The sequence below is a fragment of the Physeter macrocephalus genome, chromosome 19 (genome assembly GCF_002837175.3).
Source record: "Physeter macrocephalus isolate SW-GA chromosome 19, ASM283717v5, whole genome shotgun sequence".
NCBI classification, from domain to species: domain Eukaryota; kingdom Metazoa; phylum Chordata; class Mammalia; order Artiodactyla; family Physeteridae; genus Physeter; species Physeter macrocephalus.
In genome coordinates, this window is record NC_041232.1 from 7,250,525 (window position 1) to 7,274,686 (window position 24,162).

At 40.7% G+C, this 24,162-nt stretch overlaps 1 protein-coding gene across 1 annotated transcript in view; it reads right to left on the reverse strand.

The window, feature by feature from the left end:
• SRRD (SRR1 domain containing) overlaps positions 1-24,162 on the reverse strand; it is a 30,527-nt gene that overhangs the window by 3,869 nt on the left and 2,496 nt on the right. The window contains exon 2 of the mRNA XM_024120943.3: positions 1,287-1,327. Within this exon, the coding sequence (XP_023976711.2) occupies positions 1,287-1,327 (41 nt within the window). The remainder of the gene's footprint in view (positions 1-1,286; positions 1,328-24,162) is intronic.

The following is a 24,162-nucleotide window of genomic DNA, read 5'->3' on the forward strand; positions in this document are numbered from 1 at the left end:
TCATTCTAATTTAATAAGAGGCAACCTGGAAAATGCAAGTTATGGTCTGAAATACCTACTTTTTTTTATAATAAAAAAGAACAGAGGAGCAGAGCTCTCAAAATGACACTATAAATAACTGGGAATAAGAATATTTAATGTGTAAAAAACTGAAAGAAAAAAAGGTAGGCTGGGGCTTCTAGACAGTAATGAAAAATACTCTGTCTAAATCGTTTCACAGTGGTGAGTTCTCTTGTCTCTCCTTCTCTTACAGTGGTACTGAATTTAGCAGAACAAATCTGTATGTAGAACAAAACAAAAAGCAAACAGCCCTATATTCCCATAATAAGATACCAGTTTTGACTTAGCAGCAAAGATACCTTTAAATAAGACCCAGCCTAGGAAAGGTTGCACGAAAAGCTGGCTCTTTTCATCCATGCTGGTCAAAGAATCAGTAAAAGCTTTTTTTGGAAAACAACTTGACAGTGGATATCAAGTTGATCGCTTCCACCTCTGGGAATATATACTGAGAAGATTACCCTAAATTTGGTAAAAGCTTTATGCATAAGGGTGCTCATTGAAAAATTATGTATATTGGGAATTCCCTGGTGGTCCAGTGGTTAAGACTCTGCGCTTCCACCGCAGGGGGCAGGGGGGTTTGATCCCTGGTTGGGGAACTGAGATCCCACATGCTGCATGGTGCGGCTAAAAAAATTTTTTTAATTAAAAAAAAATTTTTAAGTTTTGATTCCTGTTTAAAAAAAAGAAAAATTATGTACAATAAATTTTTAAAAAACAACAACAAAAAAGGAAACAAACTAAGTGTCCCTCAATAAAAATGACAACTATGGTATATTCACATTGTGTATTAATATTTATGTTGCCACAGATTATGTTTAGGAAGAGATTATAACAGCAGGGGGTGGGGTCTACAATGTAACATCAAGGGGAAGAGCAGGATAAATATAAATTTCAACAACACTGATAATGACAACTAACGTTTACTGCCTCCTGTGCAGCAGGTAAGCACTGTCATAAGCACTTTACTGAATGCCTCATTTAATGTTCAAAATTACACTACAGGATATGCACACTTTCACGTCCATCCCACAGATAAAGAAACTGAGGACCAGAGTTAAGTGCCAAAAGACACACAGTTGTGAGGGGGAAGTCAGAATTAGAACCCAGCATGCACACCACTCTGTGAAGCAAAACATCACCCAATGAGAGCTGGATTCCTTGCTTTGCCCACATCCAGGCCCTCCTCCCACCCTGACCGCCTCCAGCCTGAGCCAGATGGTACCCACCTAGTGCTGAACTCCAGAAATCAGAGATAAGCAGGTCCTCCCTGTTGAGAAAAAATGGCGTGGTCATCTCTCGTCCCTTTCAGGGCTGCCCTAACAGGGACCTTCCTCCTGGCCGGGATGTGGGGATGGTGGAGCACCCTCAGATGCAGAGTCCACCCGTGAGACTGGAGGAGGGTACCAGGTGAATATGGCCAGAGCAGAGCTGCTGGGGCTCAGAGAGGGCAGGAGAGAGGGCTTCCTGGAGCAGGCCCCCGACCCCTGGGGACAAGTCTGGGTCTTGGCACACAGGTGCAGCTCCACAATTGGTGGCTGGATGCAGAGATTTAGCCTCTCTGAATTTTAGTTTCCTCATCTTTAAAATAGGGATAAGAACCGTACCCATCACAGAGGGTTATGGGAGGAGTGAAATGGGTTAACACTCGACACAGTGCCTCGTACAGAGCAGGTACTCAATAAACGGCCTTAGTTATTACAAATAATTCCAAGGTGAAAGTAAAAGAAGGGGCAAAACCAAGTGTCTAGGCTTTCTTTAAAGTCAACTGTTTTCCACAAACCCGAGCGAAACACAGTCAATAGTTAATTTAAATGGATGAATTCTCCAATCAAAAGACACAGAGTTGCTAAACGGATTAAAAAACAGGACCCATCTATATGCTACCTACAAGAGAATCATTTCTGACGTAAGGACACACAGACTGAAAATGAAGGGCTAGGAAAAGATATTCCATGCAAATATAAACCAAAAGAAAGCAGGAGAGCTATACTTCTATTAGACAAGATAGACTTTAAAACAGAGACATACCAAAATTTATGGAATGCAGCAAAAGCTATTCAAAGAGGGATGTTCACAGTGATAAGTGGCTTCCTCAAGAAACAAGAAAAGTCTTGGGACTTGTCTGTTGGCGCAGTGGTTAAGAATCCACTTGCCAATGCAGGGGACACAGGTTCAAGCCCTGGTCCGGGAAGATCCCACATGCCACGGAGCAACTAAGCCTGTGTGCCACAACTACTGAGCCCATGCGCCACAACTACTGAAGCCCACACGCATAGAGGCCGTGCTTCGCAGCAAGAGAAGCCACTGCAATGAGAAGCCTGCGCACCGCAACGAAGAGTAGCCCCAGCTCTCCGCAACTAGAGAAAGCCCGTGCGCGGCAACAAAGACCCAATACAACCAAAAATAAATAAATGAAATAAATTTATTTTAAAAAAAGATCAGAGCAGAAATGAAGGAAATAAAGACCAAAAAGACAATAGAGAAGATCAATAAAACTAAGAGCTGGTTCTTTGAAAAGATAAAAATTGACAAACCATTAGCTAGACTCACCAAGAAAAAAAACAGGGCTGGTCTGGGAAGATCATGAAAGAGGAGACATAACAACTGATACCATAGAAATATAAAGGATCATAAAAACCACTCGGAACAATTACATGCCAACAAACTGGACGACCCAGAAGAAATGGAGAAATTCCTAGAAATATATAACCTTCCAAGACCGAATCATGAAGAAATAGAAAACCTGAACAGACTGATTACTAGTAGGGAGGTTGAATCAGTAATCAAAAAACTCCCAACAAACAAGAGTCCAGGACCAAATAGCTTCACTGGTGAATTCTACCAAATATTCAAAGAAGAATTAATACTGATCTTTCTCAAACTCTTCCAAAAATAGAGGAGGAGGGAACACTTCCAAACTCATTTTATGAGGCCAGCATAACCCTAGCAAAACCAGACAAGGATGCCATAAGGAAAGGAAATTACAGGCCAATACCCCTGATGAACATAGATACAAAAATGCTCATCAAAAATATTAGCAAACCGGGGACTTCCCTGGTGGTCCAGTGGTAGAGAATCCGCCTTACAATGCAGGGGACACATTCCCTGGTCAGGGAACTAAGATCCCACATGCCGCGGTGCAGCTGGGCCTGTGCGCCACAACTACTGAACTGGTGCACCTCAACTAGAGCCCGCGTGCTGCAAACTACAGAGCCCATGCGCTTTGGAGCCCGCGAGCCACAACTAGAGAGACAAAACCCACACACAACGAAGGGCCTGCACGCCACAACAAGGTCCTGCGTGCCTCAACGGAGATCCTGTGTGCTGCGACTAAGACCTGACGCAGCCAAAAATAAATTAAATAAATAAATCTTTTAAAAAAATTAGCAAACCGAATTAAAAAATACATTAAAAGGATCATACACCACGATTAAGTGGTTAATATTCCAGGGATGCAAGGTTGGTTCAACATCTGCATATCAGTCAATGTAATACATCACATTAACCAAATGAAGGATAAAAATCACATGATCATCTCAATAGATGCAGAAAAAGCATTTGACAAAATTCAACCTCCATTTATGGTAAAAACTCTGAACAGAGCAGGTATAGAGGAACATAACATAATAAAGGCCATATACATATGGCTTTTTCACTGGAGAGTAAGCCTTTATTATGAAGAATGCTCTGGATGTATTTTAAATGGTTAGTTTTCCCCTCCCTCTGCCAGAGGCACCAAGTGATTTTTCTTGGCTCTTCAGCGTAAGACCCTGGTTGGGTTCCTGGAGGTGAAGCCCAGGAAAGTTTGGGGGCGCCCCCTAGGACTGCAGCCCCCAGAAGTCTCTCAGAGACTCTCACACTAGTCCTCACTCAGCTTCCAGGAATTCATCAAAATGATCATTTAAGTGTTCTCACCAGTTTATGGCTCTAGTGGCTTCTGCTTCAGAAGTATGACACAGTGGGATAGCTTTCCCAATCAACAGGAGAACACTGATAGCTGTTCAGAATTTGTGAAGTCTGATGCTTGCTCAATGGCAGCTTTGCTTCCTCTGAATCCTAAAAATGGCCTTGCCCTTCAAGAGCAACTAAGTCTGTCAAAGCTGCATTGATTGCCCTTTATCTCCTTGTGTTTGCAGTTCTTGTACCTATCATCAGAATAGTGGCAGGAGATAAGTGAAAGGAGCATGTGTACAATGCATCAGCAGAAATTACGTCTCTGGGGGAAAAAAAAGTGCATTTGGAACAGGAAATAAAAGGAGAAGTGAAACTACTGAATAACATCACTAATGATTTCAGGCTAAAAGACTAGGAACATTCTCAGACATTGAAAAATATCACTTTAATTCAAGGTCCTCCTGGACCCTCAGGTGAAAAAGGAGAGAGAGGTCCCACTAGAGGTGGTGGTCCACGAGACATTCCAGGTCCAATAGGTCCACCAGGTCCTAAAGGTGACTGGAGACCAACTGGCTCTCCTGGAAGTTGAGGATTCCCAGGACCAATGGGGAAGACAGAGAGGCCAGGGCCCCTTGATGATCAGGTGGGTTGGCAACTACTGAAGCCCGCGCGCCTACAGCCCGTGCTCCGCAACAAGAGAAGCCACTGCAATGAGAAGCCCGCGCACCGCAACGAAGAGTAGCCCCCGCTCGCCGCAACCAGGGAAAGCCTGCACGCAGCAACGAAGACCAAACGCAGTCAAAAATAAATAAAATAAATTAAAAAAAAAAATGATCCGGTGGGTTGGGCGGGACACCCTGTGCTACCACCTCGTTAGAAGGCCCTTCGCCCCTGCGCAAGTTGTCAGCACAACTGACTCCAAGATCCCTTTGTGTCTCCTCCAAACAGCCCTTGGTTCCCCTTTGGTACCCAGCCTCCACATGGCTTCCTCTCCTGGTTGCTGGTGCTGTTTGGGCTTCTGCTTCCACACTCACGTCTCTCCCCACTCCAGTACCCCACCGTCACCACCGTCCGCTAGCACTCTGAGCTGCGCTGCTGCCCATGTACTGCCTGCTGGGCTGCTCCCACCCGTCCCCAGGAGTCCTCTGCCACCCACTCATCTGCTGTCTTACTGAACCTGATGTAACCCATTGGGTTCTAGGAGAAATCCCATGGATACTGACTATATGTGGATTCTTTACATCGAAAACACTAGTCTCAACCAGAGACAGGGAGGCCAGAAAAGAAAATCCATTCGTTCGTTCACTCATTCATTTGTTCATTCAGCATATGTTCATTTGTGTACCTTCTGGAGCTGGACTTCACAGCTAATAAGATAGTTATTGTCTCTGGCCTTACAGAGCTAACTGTCTCTGAAAGACACAGACATGTAAACAGGCAATTATACAACACAGCAGAGCTATATGGGGGGAAGAACAGGGCTCTATAGGTGTTCAGAGGAGATCAAGATTTTTAAATTCCTTAGAATTTTAACAAAGTAATATTTGGTTAATATACCTTCTTGTCTTATTCTCCAAATTACAACTTTTTCAAGTTTTATAGTGAAATAAAGTAGAGCTGGGGCAGTTCATTCAACACATTTGAACCAAACACCAAAGCTTGTTTCCTTAAATTAACTGTCCAGGGCTTCCCTGGTGGCGCAGTGGTTGAGAGTCCGCCTGCTGATGCAGGGGACACGGGTTTGTGCCCCGGTCCGGGAGGATCCCACATGCCACGGAGCGGCTGGGCCTGTAAGCCATGGCCACTGGGCCTGCACGTCTGGAGCCTGTGCTCTGCAACGGGAGAAGCCAGCGTACCGGCCAAAAAAAAAAAAAAAAATTAACTGTCCATTTCAAGCAATAATATTTTGATCATAAAAAACAAAAATGCTGACGTTTATTATTCTAAAAAGCTCTTTGCATTTTATGCCTTAAATATCCAGTATAGGTTGTGAAGAAAAAGAAATATTTCAGTAGAGCTGTAGACATTTTGTGTAGATGAAGAAAGGGCTAAAAATGACAAAGGAGAAAAAAGGCAGACCAAAAAAAAAAAAAAAAGGAAAAATATGGGATTCCATATTATTTTTGAATCTCTCTCTATTAATTAACAGATCACATTTTCACAACCATCCTTTTCTTCAAGGATAACACTCAGTCCCAGGATTCACAGCATTAAGGTTCTAGTAGAATTCTAAGTAGCGTGCCTGTGTGTATCTCACCACTTCCATTCCCTCCCCTGTAAAACTGGCATTGTAACCCCTACCTCCAGGGTTATTGTTAGGATCACATAAGATACTGTGTGTATTAAGATGCTCTGTAAAATCATAAAGTACTTTAAACACAAACAAAAAAAAGTCCATATATGACAACCCCACAGCTAACATTATTCTCAACTATGTAAAGCTGAAAGCCTTTCCTCTACAATCAGGAACAAGACAAGAATGCCCACTATCAACACTTTTATTCAACAAGGTACTGGAAGTTCTAGCCAAAGCAGTTAGGCAAGAAAAAGAAATAAAAAGAATCCAAGTTGGAAAGGAAAAAGTAAAATTGTCACTATTTGCAGATGATATGATACTATAGATAGAAAACCCTAAAGACTCTACAAAAAAACTGTCAGAATGAATAAACAAATTCAGTAATGTTGCAGCAGACAATCAATACACAAAAATCTGTTGCATTTCTATAGACTAATAATGAACGATCAAAAAAAGAAATTAGGAAAACAATCTCAGGGAGGATCAAGATGGCAGAGTAGTAGGATGTGAAGCTCACCTTCTCCCACAAGTACATCAAAAATACATCTACATGAGGAATGATTCTCACAGAATATCTACTGAATGCTGGCAGAAGACCTCAGACTGCTAAAAGAGCAAGAAAATCTCCATGTAACCAGGTAGGACGAAAGGAAAAAAAAAAAAAAAGAAAGTGAGAAAGGAATCAGGACAGAACCTGTGCCCCTGGGAGGGAGCTGTGAATGAGGAAAGGTTTCTACACTCTGGGAAGCCCCCTCACCGGTCGGGAGATTGGCCAGGACAGACAGAGAGCTTCAGAGCCTTGGGGAGAACACAGCAGCCGGTTTGTGGCAGACAGAGGACTTCACAGACGGTCAGTGCCGCTGCCCTGCGCGCCCCAGCCTGAGACGTGCATCTGCTGGCACAGGCAGGGGCTGGGGGCTGGGACTTGGGCTTCAGAGATCAGACCCTGAGAGAGGGCTGGGGGTGGCTGTGTGGAAAAAAAGCTCGGGGCGGGGGGCTGAGGGGCTGGAATCTGTGTGACCACAACTGAGCGTGTATGCAGAGGAAGCCCAGACCACCTTAGAGGCCAGGTGACATTGTTTGGGGGGTGTGACAGGGGAGGGGCGGGACCCACCACTGTAGCCTTTTTCCCTGTGTGCGTGCTCGCAGAGGGCAGGACACTGCATGGATTCCAGGGGCAGTCGTGAGCTGCCGCTGCCACCCACCCACATGCCAGGAGCGGTTGAGAGCCGCCTCCGCTCCCACTGTGTGCTCAGGTGGTGCGCCTAAGCCAACACTGCCACCAAGAACCCCAGGGCTGGGCATCAGCCACCACACCTGCACACCCCTATCAAGGGGACAACGCCTAGCACACGCTGAAGAAAGAGGCGACGGGCATCCATACTAAAAACAACCCTTGCACCAAATATATTAGCACCCCACAAGCTACACAGGGATACCTCCACATATAAATAGCCCTCCGAGACCACAGTAGACAACTGTTTCTCCTAAACTCACAGAGTAAGAGAAATGTAAGTAAAATGAAGAAGCAGAGAAACAACTCCCCATTAAAAGACCAAGAGAATTCCCCTGAAAGAACAATGAAACAGACCTCTTCAGTCTAATAGATACTGATTTCAAAAATGAGATAATGAAAATACTGAAGGAATTAAGAAAGGCTATCGACAGAAATGCAGAGTACTGTAAAACTATAAAGAGGAACCAAGAAAAATTAGAAAACTCAGTTACAGATATGAAAGCTGACCGAAAGACAATGAACAGCAGAATGAATAATGCAGAAGAACGAATAAGTGACCTTGAAGACAGAATAATGGAAATCACCCAATCAGGACAACAGACAGAAAGCCAAATGAAAAAAAAAGAAAGCAACATAAGAGACCTTCAGGATAATATAAAGCATGCATAATAGGGATTCCAGAAGGGGAAGAAAGAGACAAGGGGATCGAAAATGAATTTGAAGAAATCATGGCTGAAAACTTCCCAAACCTAAAGAAGGAAATAGGGGCTTCCCTGGTGGCGCAGTGGTTAAGAATCCACCTGCCAATGCAGGGGACACAGGTTCAAGCCTTGGTCCAGGAAGATCCTACATGCCGCAGAGCAGCTAAGCCCATGCACCACAACTACTGAGCCTGTGCTCTAGACCCTGCAAGCCACAGCTGCTGAGCCCACGTGCCACAACTACTGAAGCCTGTGCCTAGAGCCCATGCTCTGCAACAAGAGAAGCCACGACAATGAGAAACCCGTGCACCACAACTAGAGAAAGCCCACACGCAGCAACAAAGACCCAACACAGCCAAAAATAAATAAATTAAATAAATAAATTTTAAAAAACAAAGAAGAAAACAGATGGCCAGGTACAGGAAGCACAGAGGGTCCCAAACAAGATAAACCCAAACAGACCTCCACCAAGACATATAATAAAAATGGAAAATAGTTAAAGAGAAAGAGAGGATTCTAAAGGCAGCAAGAGAAAAACAAAGAGTTAATTACAAGGGAACACCACCATAAGGCCATCAGTCAATTTCTCTACATAAATGTTGCAGGCCAGAAGGAAGTGGCAAGATATATTCAAAGTCCTGAAAGGGAAACATCTGCAACCTCGGATACTCCACCCAGAAAGATTATCATTTAGAACAGAAGGAGAGATACAAAATTTCTCAGACAAGCAAAAACTAAAAGAATACAGCAATACTAAACCTATCCTAAAGGAAATATTGAAAGGTCTTCCCCAAATAGAAAAGAAGTAAGAATATATAGGAAAGAAAAAATCACAATGGGAAAGTAAATCACTTAAATAAGCCAGTACACAGATTAAAAAAAAAAATCAAAAAATTTCTGTGACAGTGATGATAACCACAGTGAACAGCAAAAGGATGAACATGAAGATGTAATAGAGGACGTCAAAACCATAAAATGTGGGGGAGGAGAGTAAGAAAATGCAGATTTTGTTTTTCCTTAGAAAGTGTTTGAGCCTATTTGAGTACCAGTCTAAGACAAGTAGATATAGGAAGGGGGTAACATACATGAAAAACAGGGTAACCACAAATCAAAAACATACAATAGATTCACAAAAACCAAAAAGAAGAAAACATAAACATAATACAAAAGAAAATCATCAAGCCACAGAAGGAAAAATGAAAAGGACAAAGAAGAAACATAAAATCAATGGGAAAACAAGGTTTAAAATGGCAATAAATACATACCTATCAATAATTACCTTAAATGTCAATGGACTAAATGCTCCAATCAAAAGACAGAGTGGGGCTTCCCTGGTGGCACAGTGGTTGAGAGTCCGCCTGCCAATGCAGGGGACACGGGTTCATGCCCCGGTCCGGGAAGATCCCACATGCCGCGGAGCGGCTGGGCCCGTGAGCCATGGCCGCTGAGCTGCGCGTCCGGAGCCTGTGCTCCGCAACGGGAGAGGCACGCGTACCGCAAAAACAAACAAACAAACAAAAAACAAAAAAACTTATACTAACAGGGCTTGATCATATCCTAGGGACTAGGGGAAAAGGATTTCTGAAAGTCAACCTGAAAACAAACACATGCTTTCCTTGACTCTTCACACTGCATATTTAGTGGCACACTTATGATGGCATCACATGACTACCAGTCAGTCACTCTTAGGAAGTATTTTTTTAATTAACAACAGAAGAAAAACCAAAGCTAATTTTTAAGGCTTAAGATCCCCCCCCCCCTTTAATATTGTAAAACTTAATAAACAGAAAGAAACCTCACTTAAAATTGAGTTGGGAGGCCAAAGGGGGAGCTCTCACACCCTATGACGATAGCAGAGCTCAATAGGAAGAAGAAAGACTACCTTTCTTGCCTGGTAAGGACTCAGACAATGAGAGACTATCACAACTCAGCCAAGGAAAAGCCACTATAACCTCAAATTCTCAAATCCTCAAATCCTCACATAGACTCTTTGTTTACTATAGCCCTCCCAGTTTCCTTTCCCTTTTTAAAAGTCCTCTCCTTGCTGTGTGGGAACTTGCACATGGCTTGCCATGGTTGCAAATCCTGAATTACAATTCTTTATTGATCCCGAACAAACCCATTTTGGGTGGAGAAATAACTGGCAGTCTATTTATTTTAGATCAACAATATGAAGTGAGTAAATAAAACATAAAAATGTAAACATAAGGCATATGTCAGAAATATTATGGGTTTGGTTCCAGACTACTGCAGTAAAGCAATAAAGGAAGTCACACAATTCTTCTGGTTTCTCAGTGCATTTAAAAATTATGTTTACACTATACTGTAGTCTATTTAAATGTGTGATAGCATTATGTCTTAAAAATGCACATACCTTAATTTAAAAATACAACATTGCTAAAAAATCATCATCTGAGCCTTCAAGTGAGTGGCAGTAACATCAAAGATCACTGATCACAGATCACCATAACAAATATAATCATAATGAAAAGTTTGAAATACTGAGAGAATTACCAAATGTGACACAGAGACATGAAGTGAGCAAATGGTGCCAATAGGTTTGTTCTATGCAGGGTTGCCACAAACTTTCAATTGGTAAAAAAAAAAGCTCCCAAAACCAAAAAACCAAAACACACACAAAAACACAGTGTCCGTAAAGCACAATAAAATGAGGTATGCCCATATATTCTTTATCTCTAGATAAACTTTAAAAACTCTATCAAGGCTTCAAAGCTTTACATGCTTGGCCCCTCTTTGCTTCGCTGACCTAAATCTTCTCTCTCCCAGATAATCCCTCCATCACATATCAGGCCCCTTGATGTTTTTTAAAAAAATGCCAGCATACTCCAGCCTCAGGACCCTGCCTTCAATCTTCTTGTTTTCTCCATCTGCAAAAGCCACCTACTCCTTCATCTCCTTCATGTCTATCCTCAAATATTGCTCTTAGGGAGGCCTTCCCTCATTTCTTTCTTTAAAACCATATACCTCCTCATGTCCCCACTACCAATATTTAGCATTCTCCTTCCCTTTTCCTACCTAATCTTCAAAAAAATATTGCTTCTGACTCCTTTCCTCTCCTCCTTCTGGGGTTCTAATTACATACATGTAAACCTGAGCTGCCAATATGGCAGCCACAGCCGCATGTGACAGCCACATGGAGAGTCTAGAATGAGATGTGGTCAAGTGTAAAACACACATTGATTTCAAAGACTTTGCATGAATAAAAGAAAGTGTCTGATTAACAATATTTTCATATTAATTACATGTTGAAATAATATTTTATTAAATAATGGGTCAAATAAAATATATTTTAAAATTAATTTCAACTCTTTAAGTTAATATGTATTCTGCCATCTTATGTCTATTGGACAGTGCTGTTAAACATTTTTGGGTGTCTCGTGTTCATTACATTTTTTCTCCTTTTTTTCCCTCTCTGTGTTCCTGATTGGATATTTCCTAATGACCTGTCTTCTAGTTCACCAATGCTGTTTTGTCTATATTGACATTTCAACCATCATTTTACCCATCAACTTGTTTTCATATTCTGTATTTTTCAACTCTAGAATTTCCATTTAATTCTTTCTATAGATTCTAATTCTTCAGCAAAACACTCCATCTTCTTATCTATTTTTCTTTTCCTTTATTTTCTTGAATATTTTAATCTCATTTAAAGTCCTTGTCTAACAACTCTAATGTCTGGATCATCTGTGTATCTATTTCTAGTGTGAGTGTGTTCATACGTCCTTATCTCTTGTCATACCTAGAAACATTTTATTGCAATCTATATGTTAAGTATATACTTATGCCCTGATGATAATGCTTCTCCCTGAGGGTTCATACTCTCCTCTCCTAGGAAGAATGAGTGAGTGATTACATTAGGATTCACTCAATCAGGGACTGAACTGACCCCAGCCTAAGCTGTAGTTTTAGTAAGACTCAGTCTACTCTGATTTCCCCAGTTCCTAGGGCATTGCCCTCTAGAGTTTTTGAATGATAGCCTGGCAGGTTGTGATGTCCTCAACAAGATATTTTCTGCTTAGACTTTTAGTCTCCTGCAACTCCTGACTTCCCACAGCTTCAGAATATAGTAAACGTCACAAAGGAGAAACTGGCTCTGTGCTGAGGACCTTCCAGGCTCCCTTTCTGCCAGTCCAGCACCACACAACTGCCAGAACTTGGCTGGTTTTGCTGCTCTGAAGTAGCCACCCTCTTTCTGGGGCCAAGGCAAGATTCCCAGCCTCCAGTCTCCAGCCTTAGGGATGATGATCTGCCACCAGCTCCACCCTCACCCAGAAGCAGAGGTTTGCTTTGTTATTTTTTCCAGAGCACACTTCACCATCTAACACACTATGTATTTTATTTTCTTAGTTTATCACCTTCTCTCTTCAGTAGAATGTTTCCTCCAGGAGAACTGGAGTTTTGTCTATTGTTTTACATCTGCATCTTCAGTTCTCAAAATGCATGGAAAGAATAAAAGAATGAATTTTGACCACTGCATTGGTAAAATAAGAGAAGTCTGAATAAAAGTGATTCTTAAGTAAAGACGAACCGATTTAACCTTCCGAGAAATATTCATTCTACCAAAAAAACAAAATGTACTTTCTTGGCATGACAAGAGAGCAACCATGAATCTTTAAACCTCTGAGGACCCTGATTAACAACAACTCCTTCAAAAGTTTCTGTGGGAAGTTATACTCTCACTCCCTTGACGCCCCTCTGATTCTGCTCAGAACAATCTGTCAATTTTTTATAATGGCCTTCAGGGCCAGCAGCATCTTAATTTTCAATGGTGGCAAAACATTTTCCCCTTGAAAGTAGGCTTGGCTTTAGAAAAAAAAAAAGTAGAAAATAGAATCCCTTTGGAGTGAGGTTTGATGAAAAAGGAAACTCATAAAATCATTTCTGATCAGTGAAGGGAAGACTGTGCGGTAAACGGGAATTTTTTTTTTTTTTTTTTTTTTTTGTAGTTAAGTTTTATTTGGGGCAAAATGAGGACTGCAGCCTGGCAGACAGTGTTTCAGATAGCTCTGAAAAACTGCTCTTGGGAATTCTTGTATGGTTTGTAAACTGGCTCTGAAGGCAATTTCAAGAAACTGGAAAATTCATAAGAGTGAAAATACTGTTGAAATAAGTATTTTAGTGTTTTGCTTCATTAGTTTAGTCCTATGGTTAAACATATAATTTTCAAAGTATACAATGCCCATTGGAAGGTAAGAATTAAGAATACATGGAAGAACTAAAATATTAAGAATACAGAGAAGTCTGGGAATTGTTATGGTAGATGAAATTATTTAGAGTTTACAAAGCCTTTACTAGATATCATGGTGATCATCTCACAATGTATGCAAATGTCAAATCATCGTGCAGTACACCTGAAACTAACATAATATTGTGCACCGACTATATCTCAACTAAAAAAAAGGATTGAGCAAAACAAACAAACAAACAAACCAAACACCCCACAAAAAACCAACCAAACAAAGTCTGTATGTTCCAGCTTAGAATGCAACACTTTTCTGTGCTAGTGTCACTAAGCAGGTCTCCAACAATTCTATTCTGTGTTTCATGAGACTGAACTGTGTCCATACTGTTCATAGGTTTCCTTACTGTTGATATTTTTGTTATCCACTTAGATACAAGTGTGCATGTGTTGTTTACATCTTACAATTCTGAATCACCCTCAAAGTTAAACTTAATAATACGTATTAAAAAAAAAAGTAAAGAAATAAAGCCACCTCTTCCCAATGTCAGTTGAGGAGTTACTAGATCAAACAGAGAAGAAGAAAGAAATGAGAATCATTAAGAACATGAGTAAAATACAAACTATGAAGCTGAAAGTTGGCTGCAAATAATGGTGCTTAAGTTACTTCAATATATTTTCTTAATATACTTTGAAGAATGTTCTGATATTTTAATTTATAAACTATGAGAAGACCCAAAATGAAGAGATACTCAAAAGTGTCCAAAGCCACACACTACCACTTTAAGAGGCTATTTCTTTTGTTACCTAGATTCTTGAACAAAATAAGCTTTAGCTTTGAAAGATCTGTTACTAATACCAGGAAATAAAGTAGTCTCCTGAGAGGTCACCTCTCTTCCTTCTCCTACTTCTCTCTCCTGTTAGTCATTCTCAGATTACTATCGATAATTTAGATTAGTCATATGAGCATTCTTGGACAGTAAGAGAGTTAAATTGATTTCTTCAAATTGAAACTACCAACAAAAATATTAATATTTTATATTAATAACATATTTTCTATGGGAATATTTTGATTGAGAAGAATTGACACATACATATAAATGGAAGGAAGTAATTATGATTCTATTATTAGCAGTTATTGAGGAAATAATTTCAGAAAATGTTTATATCCATCTGTCTGAGAAAACAGACTTTAACACAAAATGAAGTCATATTCATTACATGAAAACAATGATCAGAACCTAGTAGTAAAGCCAGCTAAATATGTTTCTACCAAGCTCAGAGTTTAAGTTTTCATGAATTTTTAAATGTTTCTGGTCTCAAAACATTGAACAGCTGACAATTTCCCCCAAGAGAACAATACCTTGAGGAGAAAGGCAATTAGAATATGGATTGACCAGCAATCAGTAATCATTACTTGGTACATTAAATGTAGTACGCTGGCACCTGGTTAAGTAATTTAGAAACTGGTTAAATATCTGGAAAACGGAGCTTTCTCAAGTTAACTGTGAAAGCTCAGAGAAATAAAATGGACTTTCTCACAGTTACAACATATCAGGAAGAAAACTGCTGAATAAGGCTTTAGAAAGTTAAAATTGGGTGAACACATTAAAAGCAATTGGACTAAAAGGGATTGAAGTAAAAATCTGTTATTTCTGGAAAGTTTAAATGCCCCACAGTTTACAACTGAAAAGAATGGATGATACATTTCATATCAAGGTTCAATATTTCCATGAAGGTAGTTTAAATAAACTGTACAATTCAGAAAAAGCTTTTCATAAAATTCTTCAACTAGAAGAGAAGAAATGAAAATTACTTACAAACCAGTGAGACAAGAACTTCCACAAACTCCCTTCACTGGTGACATCTCTCCACCTACCTCACTGTCCCACACACTCTACCTCCCCTCCCATTTCCACCCATGAACTGTCCGAGCTCTAACAGGGCCAACCCGTCCCCTGCAACCCAGACCGCACAGCTTCTCATTCAAGGGCAAGACTCCAGCGACCCACTCACCATTTTCTAACACCATCAATTTCTCCCCATGTCATTGGATTCTTCTCTTTAGCAAACAAACGTGCCACTGTTTCTCTCATCTTAAAACAGACAAATGCCCTTTCCTGGACCCCAATTCCTCCTCAAACTACCAACCCATTTTTCTCCTTCCTTTTATAGCAAACTTCCTAGAAAGAGTTATCTATAATCTCAGTTTCTAGTTCCTCTTATTCCCTTTTGAACCCATTTCAATCAGGTATCCACCCTACCCACTGCACAGTCACCTCCATGATAATAAATCCAACCGTCACTTCAGGGGCTTCCCTGGTGGCGCAGTGGTTAAGAATCCACCTGCCAATGCAGGGGACACAGGTTCAAGCCTTGGTCCAGGAAGATCCTACATGCCGCAGAGCAGCTAAGCCCATGCACCACAACTACTGAGCCTGTGCTCTAGACCCTGCAAGCCACAGCTGCTGAGCCCACGTGCCACAACTACTGAAGCCTGTGCCTAGAGCCCATGCTCTGCAACAAGAGAAGCCACGACAATGAGAAACCCGTGCACCACAACTAGAGAAAGCCCACACGCAGCAACAAAGACCCAACACAGCCAAAAATAAATAAATTAAATAAATAAATTTTAAAAAACAAAGAAGAAAACAGATGGCCAGGTACAGGAAGCACAGAGGGTCCCAAACAAGATAAACCCAAACAGACCTCCACCAAGACATATAATAAAAATGGAAAATAGTTAAAGAGAAAGAGAGGATTCTAAAGGCAGCAAGAGAAAAACAAAGAGTTAATTACAAGGGAACACCACCATAAGGCCATCAGTCAATTTCTCTACATAAATGTTGCAGGCCAGAAGGAAGTGGCAAGATATATTCAAAGTCCTGAAAGGGAAACATCTGCAACCTCGGATACTCCACCCAGAAAGATTATCATTTAGAACAGAAGGAGAGATACAAAATTTCTCAGACAAGCAAAAACTAAAAGAATACAGCAATACTAAACCTATCCTAAAGGAAATATTGAAAGGTCTTCCCCAAATAGAAAAGAAGTAAGAATATATAGGAAAGAAAAAATCACAATGGGAAAGTAAATCACTTAAATAAGCCAGTACACAGATTAAAAAAAAAAATCAAAAAATTTCTGTGACAGTGATGATAACCACAGTGAACAGCAAAAGGATGAACATGAAGATGTAATAGAGGACGTCAAAACCATAAAATGTGGGGGAGGAGAGTAAGAAAATGCAGATTTTGTTTTTCCTTAGAAAGTGTTTGAGCCTATTTGAGTACCAGTCTAAGACAAGTAGATATAGGAAGGGGGTAACATACATGAAAAACAGGGTAACCACAAATCAAAAACATACAATAGATTCACAAAAACCAAAAAGAAGAAAACATAAACATAATACAAAAGAAAATCATCAAGCCACAGAAGGAAAAATGAAAAGGACAAAGAAGAAACATAAAATCAATGGGAAAACAAGGTTTAAAATGGCAATAAATACATACCTATCAATAATTACCTTAAATGTCAATGGACTAAATGCTCCAATCAAAAGACAGAGTGGGGCTTCCCTGGTGGCACAGTGGTTGAGAGTCCGCCTGCCAATGCAGGGGACACGGGTTCATGCCCCGGTCCGGGAAGATCCCACATGCCGCGGAGCGGCTGGGCCCGTGAGCCATGGCCGCTGAGCTGCGCGTCCGGAGCCTGTGCTCCGCAACGGGAGAGGCCACAGCAGTGAGAGGCCCGCGTACCACACACACACAAAAAAAAAGACAGGGTGGCAGACTGGATTTAAAAAAAAAAAAAAGGAGCCTGCAATATGCTGCCTACAAGAGAGACCCACTTCAGGGCAAAGGACACAAACAGGTTGAAAAGCAGAGGTTGCAATACTCATATCAGACAAAATAGACTTTAAAACAAAGGCCATAAAGAAAGACAAAGAAGGACACTATATAATGATTAAAGGATCAATACAAGAAGAGGATTTTGTGTGTGTGTGTGTGGTATGCGGGCCTCTCACCGTTGTGGCCTCTCCCGTTGCGAAGCACAGGCTCCAGACGCACAGGCTCAGCGGCCATGGCTCACGGGCCCAGCTGCTCCATGGCACGTGGGATCTTCCCGGACCGGGGCGCGAACCCGGTTCCCCTGCATCGGCAGGCGGACTCTCAACCGCTGCGCCACCAGGGAAGCCCAAGAAGAGGATTTTAAACTCATCAACATATACGCACCTAATACAGGAGCACCCAAATACATAAAACAAATACTAACAGACATAAGGGGAGAAACTGACAGTAATACAATAATAGTAGGAGACTTTAACACCTCACTCACATCAATGGACAGATCTTCTATATAGAAAATCAACAAGGCGACAGAGATCCTAAACGATTCAACAGAAAATTTTAGACTTAATTGATATTTTTAGAACATTACATCCAAAAAACCCCAGAATACACATTTTTTTCAATTGCACATGGAACATTCTCTAGGATTGACCACATACTAGGGCACAAAACAAGCCTCAACAAATTTAAGAGCGCAGGAGTTATGTCAAGCATCTTTTCTGACCACAAAAGCATGAAACTGGAAATTAACCACAGAAAAAGAAATGAGAATAAAATGATTACATGGAGACGAAACAACGTGCTACTAAAAAACCAATGGGTCAATGATGAAATCAAAGAAGAAATTTAAAAATACCTTGAGACAAATGAAAATGAAAACACAACCATACAAAATCTATGTGATACAGCAAAAGCAGTTCTTAGAGGGAAGTTCATAGAGATACAGGCCTTCCTCAAAAAACAAGAAAAATCTCAAATAAACAACCTAACCTACCACCTAAAAGAATTATAAAAAGAACAAACAAAATCTAAAATCAGCAGAAGGAAGGAAATAATAAAGATCAGCGAGAAAATAAATAAAATAGAGATTAGAAAAACTCAGTAAAACCAAGAGCTGGTTCTTTGAAAGGATAAACAAGACTGACAAACCTCTGGCCAGGCTCAACAAGAAGAAAAGAGAGAGAACCCAAATCAACAAAATAAGAAATGAAAAACAAGACATAACAACTGATATGGCAGAAATACAAAAAAACAAAAGGGAATACTATGAACAATTATATGCCTACAAATTCGACAACCTAGAAGAAATGGGTAAGTTTCTAGAAACATAGAGCCCACCAGAACTGAATCAAGAAGAAATAGGTAATTTGAACAGACTGATCACTAGATGTGAAATAGAATCTGTAATTTTAAAACTCCCTACAAACAAAATCCAGGACCACATGGCTTCACAGGTGAATTCTACCAAACATACAAAGAAGAACTTATACCAATCCTTCTCAAACTCTTCCAAAAAAATGAAGAGGAGGGAAAACTCCCAAAGACATTTGATGAAGCCACCATCACTCTGATACCAAAACCAGACAAAGACACCACCAAAAAAAGAAAACGATAGACCAATATCTTTAATGAATATAGATGCAAAAATTCTCAACAAAATATAAGCAAACTGAATCCAACAACACAAAAAAGATGGGCTTCACTGGTGGTGCAGTGGTTAAGAATCCGCCTCCCAATGCAGGGGACACGGGTTCGAGCCCTGGCCTGGGAAGATCCCACATGCCGCGGAGCAACTAAGCCCATGCGCCACAACTACTGAGCCTGTGCTTTAGAGCCCACGAGCCACAACTACTGAAGCCCGCGCGCTGAGAGCCTGTGCTCCACAAGAGAAGCCACCGCAATGAGAAGCCCACGCACTGCAACGAAGAGTAGCTCCTGCTCGCCACAACTAAAGAAAGCCCGCACGCAGCAACAAAGACCCAACACAGCCAATAAATGAATAAATAAATAAATAAAATTAATTAATTTTAAAAAACGATCATACACAACAACCAAGTGAGATTCATCCCAAGTTCGCGAGGATGGTTCAACATATGCAAATCAATCAGTGTGACACACCACATAAACAAAAGAAAAGATAAAAACCACATGATCATCTCAATAGATACAGAAAAAGCATTTGACAAAATTCAATATCCATTCATGAAAAAAACTCTTACTAAAGTGGGTATGTATAGAGGGAACACATCTCAATATAATAAAAGCTATTTATGACAAACCCCCAGCCAATATAATATTAAATGGTGAAAAGCTGAAAGCCTTCCAGCTAAAATCTGGAAGAAGACAAGGATGCCCACTCTCACCTTTTCTATTAAACACAGTATTGGAAGTCCTGGCCACAGGAATCAGACATGAAAAAGAAATAAAAGGTATCCAAATTGGAAAGGACGAGGTAAAACTGTCATTATATGCAGATGATATGACACTATATGTAGAAAACCCTAAAAACGCCATAGAAAAACTACGAGACCTGATAAACGAATTCAGCAAGGTAGCAGGATACGCGATTAACATACAGAAATTGGCTGCATCTCTTTTTTTTTTTTTTTTTTTGCGGTACGCGGGCCTCTCACTGTTGTGGCCTCTCCCGTTGCGGAGCACAGGCTCCGGATGCGCAGGCTCAGCGGCCATGGCTCACGGGCCCAGCCGCTCCGCGGCTTGTGGGATCCTCCCGGACCGGGGCACGAACCCGTGTCCCCTGCATCGGCAGGCGGACTCTCAACCACTGCGCCACCAGGGAAGCCCTTGGCTGCATCTCTTTACACCAACAATGAAATTCAGAAAGGGAATGAAGAAAAAAACCTTTTAAAATAGCACCCTCAAAAATGAAATACTTAGGAATAAACCTGACCAAGGAGGTAAAAGACTTATACGCTAAGAACAATAAAACATTAATAAAGGAAAGTGAAGATGACTCAAAGAAATGGAAAGATATCCCACGCTCTTGGATTGGAAGAATATTGCTAAAATGGCCATAGTACCCAAAGCAATCTACAGATTTAATGCATCCCTATCAAATTACCCATGACATTTTTTCACAGAACTAGAACAAATAATCCTGAAATTCATATGGAACCATAAAAGACCCAGAATTGCCACAGCAATCCTGAAGAAAAAGAACAAAGCAGAAGGCATAACCTTCCCAGACTTCAGACAATACTGCAAAGTTACAGTAATCAAAACAGACCTATGGGGCTTCCCTGGTGGCGCAGTGGTTGAGAGTCCGCCTGCCGATGCAGGGGACACAGGTTCGTGCCCTGGTCCGGGAAGATCCCACATGCTGGGGAGCAGTTGGGCCCATGAGCCATGGCCGCTGAGCCTGCGTGTCCGGAGCCCGTGCTCCGCAACGGGAGAGGCCACAACAGTGAGAGGCCTGCGTACCGCAAAAAAACAAACAAACAAAAAAACCAGACCTATGGATCAATGGACCAGAATAGAGCACCCAGAAATAAACCCACATACCTACGGGCAACTAATATTTGACAAAGGAGGTGACAATATACAATGGGAAAAGGCAGTGGTGTTGGGAAAGTTGGACAGCTGCATGTAAACCAATGCAGTTAGAACACACCCTCTCACCATAAACAAAAATAAACTCAAAATGGCTTAAAGACTTAAATATAAGACATGACACCATAAAACTCCTGGAAAAGATCACAGGCAAAACATTCTCTGACATAAATTGCACCAATGTTTTCTTAGGTCAGTCTGCCAAGACAACAGAAACAAAAGCAAAAATAAACAAATGGGAGCTAATCAAACTTATAAGCTTTTGCACAGCAAAGGAGATGATAAACAAAATGAAAATACAACCTACAGAATGGGAGAAAATATTTGCAAATGATGCAACCAACAAGGTCTTAATTTCCAAAATATATAAGCAGCTCATACAACTCAACCACAAAAAAAACAAACAACCCAGTCAAAACCTGGGCAGAAGACCTAAACAGACATTTCTCCAAAGATGGCCAATAGGCACATGAAAAGATGCTCATCATTGCTAATTATTAGAGAAATCCAAATCAAAACTACAATGAGGTACCGCCTCACAGCCGTCAGAATGGCCATCATTAAAAAGTCTACAAATAATAAATGCTGGAGAGGATGTGGAGAAAAGGCAACCCTCCTACACTGTGGGTGTGTTGGTGGTAAGTAAAAGTTGGTGCAGCCACTGTGGAAAACAGTATGGAGGTTCCTCAGAAAAGTTAAAATATAATTACCATATGATCCAGCAATCCCACTCCTGGGCATACATCCGGACAAAACTCTAATTCAAAAAGATACATGTGGGGGCTTCCCTGGTGGCGCAGTGGTTAAGAATCTGCCTGCCAATGCAGGGGACACGGGCTCGAGCCCTGGTCCGGGAAGATCCCACATGCCGTGGAGCAACTTAAGCCCATGAGCCACAACTACTGAGCCTGCGTGCCACAACTACTGAAGCCTGCAGGCCTAGAGCCCGTGCTCCGCAACAAGAGAAGCCACCACAATGAGAAGCCCGTGAACTGCAACAAAGAGTGGCCCCTGCTCTCCACAACCAGAGAAAAGCCCAGGTGCAGCAACGAAGACCCAACACAGCCAAAAATAAAATGCATAAATTTATAAAAAAACAAAACCAAAAAGATACATGCACCCCTATGTTCATAGCAGCACTATGTACAATAGCCAAGACATGGAAACAACCTAAATGTCCCTCAACAGATGAATGGATAAAGAAGATGTGGTGCGTATATACAATGGAATACTCCTCAGCCATAAAAAAGAATGAAATAATGCCATTTGCAGCAACATGGATGCAACTAGAGATTATCATACTAAGTGACGCAAGTCAGAAAGAGAAAGGCAAATACCATATCATATCACTTATATGTGGAATCTAAAATATGACACAAATGAACCTACCTATAAAACAGAAACAGACTCATGGACATAGAGAAAAGACTGGTGGTTGCCAAGGGGAAGAGGGTTGGGAGAGGGCTGGAGTGGGAGGTTGGGGTTAGCAGATGTAAGCTTTTATATATAGAATGGATAAACACCAAGGTCCTACTGTATAGCACAGGGAACTATATTCAATATCTTATGATAAACCATAATGGAAAAGAATATTAAAAAAAAGAATGTGTATATATGTATAACTAAATCACTTTGCTGTACAGCAGAAACTAATATAACATTGTAAATCAACTATACTTCAATAAAAAATATTTATCAGAAAAAAAAAGAAAACAATCTCATGTACAATTGTATCAAAAAGAATAAAGTACCTAAGAATAAATTTAGCTAAGGAGGTGAAAGGCCTGCATTCTGAAAATTACAAGACATTAAGAAACTGAAGAAGACAAAAATAAATGGAAAGCTATCCCTGCTCAGGGATTGGAATTAATATTGTTAAAATGTCCATACCACCCAAAGCAATTTACAGATTCAATGCAATTCCTATCAAAATTCCAATGGCTTTTTTTTTTTTTTTTTTTATAGTACGAGGGCCTCTCACGGTTGTGGCCCCTCCCGTTGCAGAGCACAGGCTCCGGACGCACAGGCTCAGTGGCCATGGCTCACGGGCCCAGCCGCTCTGCGGCATGTGGGATCTTCCCGGACCGGGGCACGCAAGAACCCGTGTCCCCTGCATCGGCAGGCGGACTCTCAACCACTGCGCCACCAGGGAAGCCCCCAATGGCATTTTTAACGAAATAGGACAATCAATCCTAAAATTTGTTTGGAACCACAAAAGACCTCAAATAGCCAAAGTAATCCTGAGAAAGAAGAACAAAGCTGGAGGCATCATATTCTCTGATTTCACACTCTATTACAAAGCTATATTAATTAAAACAGTATGGTTCTGGCTTAAAAACAGACACACAGATCAATGGAACAGAATGGAGAGCAGAGAAAAAAAACCCATGCATCTATGGTCAATTAATTTATGACAAAGGAGCCAAGAATATACAAAGGAAAAGACAGTCTCTTTAATAAACAGCGTTTGGAAAAATCAACAGCCACATACAAAAAATGAGTAAAGTTAGACCACTATCTTACACCATACACAAAACTTAACTCAAAATGGATTTAAGACTTAAATATAAGACCTGAAACCATAAAACTCTTAGAAGAAAACACAGGCAGTAAACTCCTTGACACAGGTATTGGTGATGATTTTTTATTTTTATTTTATTTTATTTTATTTTTTTGGCGATGATTTTTAAAAATCTGACACCAAAAGTAAAAGCAACAAAAGCAAAAATAAACAAGTGGAACCACATCAAACTAAAAAGCTTCTGCACGGCAAATGTAATCATTGACAAAATGAAAAGGTAACGTACTGAATGGGAGAAAATATTTGCAAATCATATATCTGATAAGGGGTTAATATCCAAAACATAAAGAATTCACACAACTCAATACCAAAAAACCCCAAACAATCCAATTAAAATATGGGCAGAAGATCTGAATTCACATTTTTCTAAAGAAGACATATAGATTGCCAACAGGTTCATGAAAAGATGCTCAACATAATTAATCAGGAGGGAAGTGCAAATCAAAACCACCATGAGTTACCACCTCATACCTGTTAGAATGGCTATATCAAAAAGACAAGAAATAGTAAGTGTTGGTGAGGATGTGGATACAGGAGAACCCTGGGGTACCACTGGTGGAAATGTCAATTGGTGCAGCTACTATGGAAAACAGTATGAGGTTCCTCACAAAGTTAAAAACAGAACTACCATTTGAGCCAGCAATTCCACTTCTGGGTATTTATCCAAAGAAAATGAAAACACTGACTTGAAAATATAAATGCATCCCCATGTTCACTGCAGCACTATTTATAATAGCCAAGATGTGGAAACAACCTTTGTGTTCATCATGGA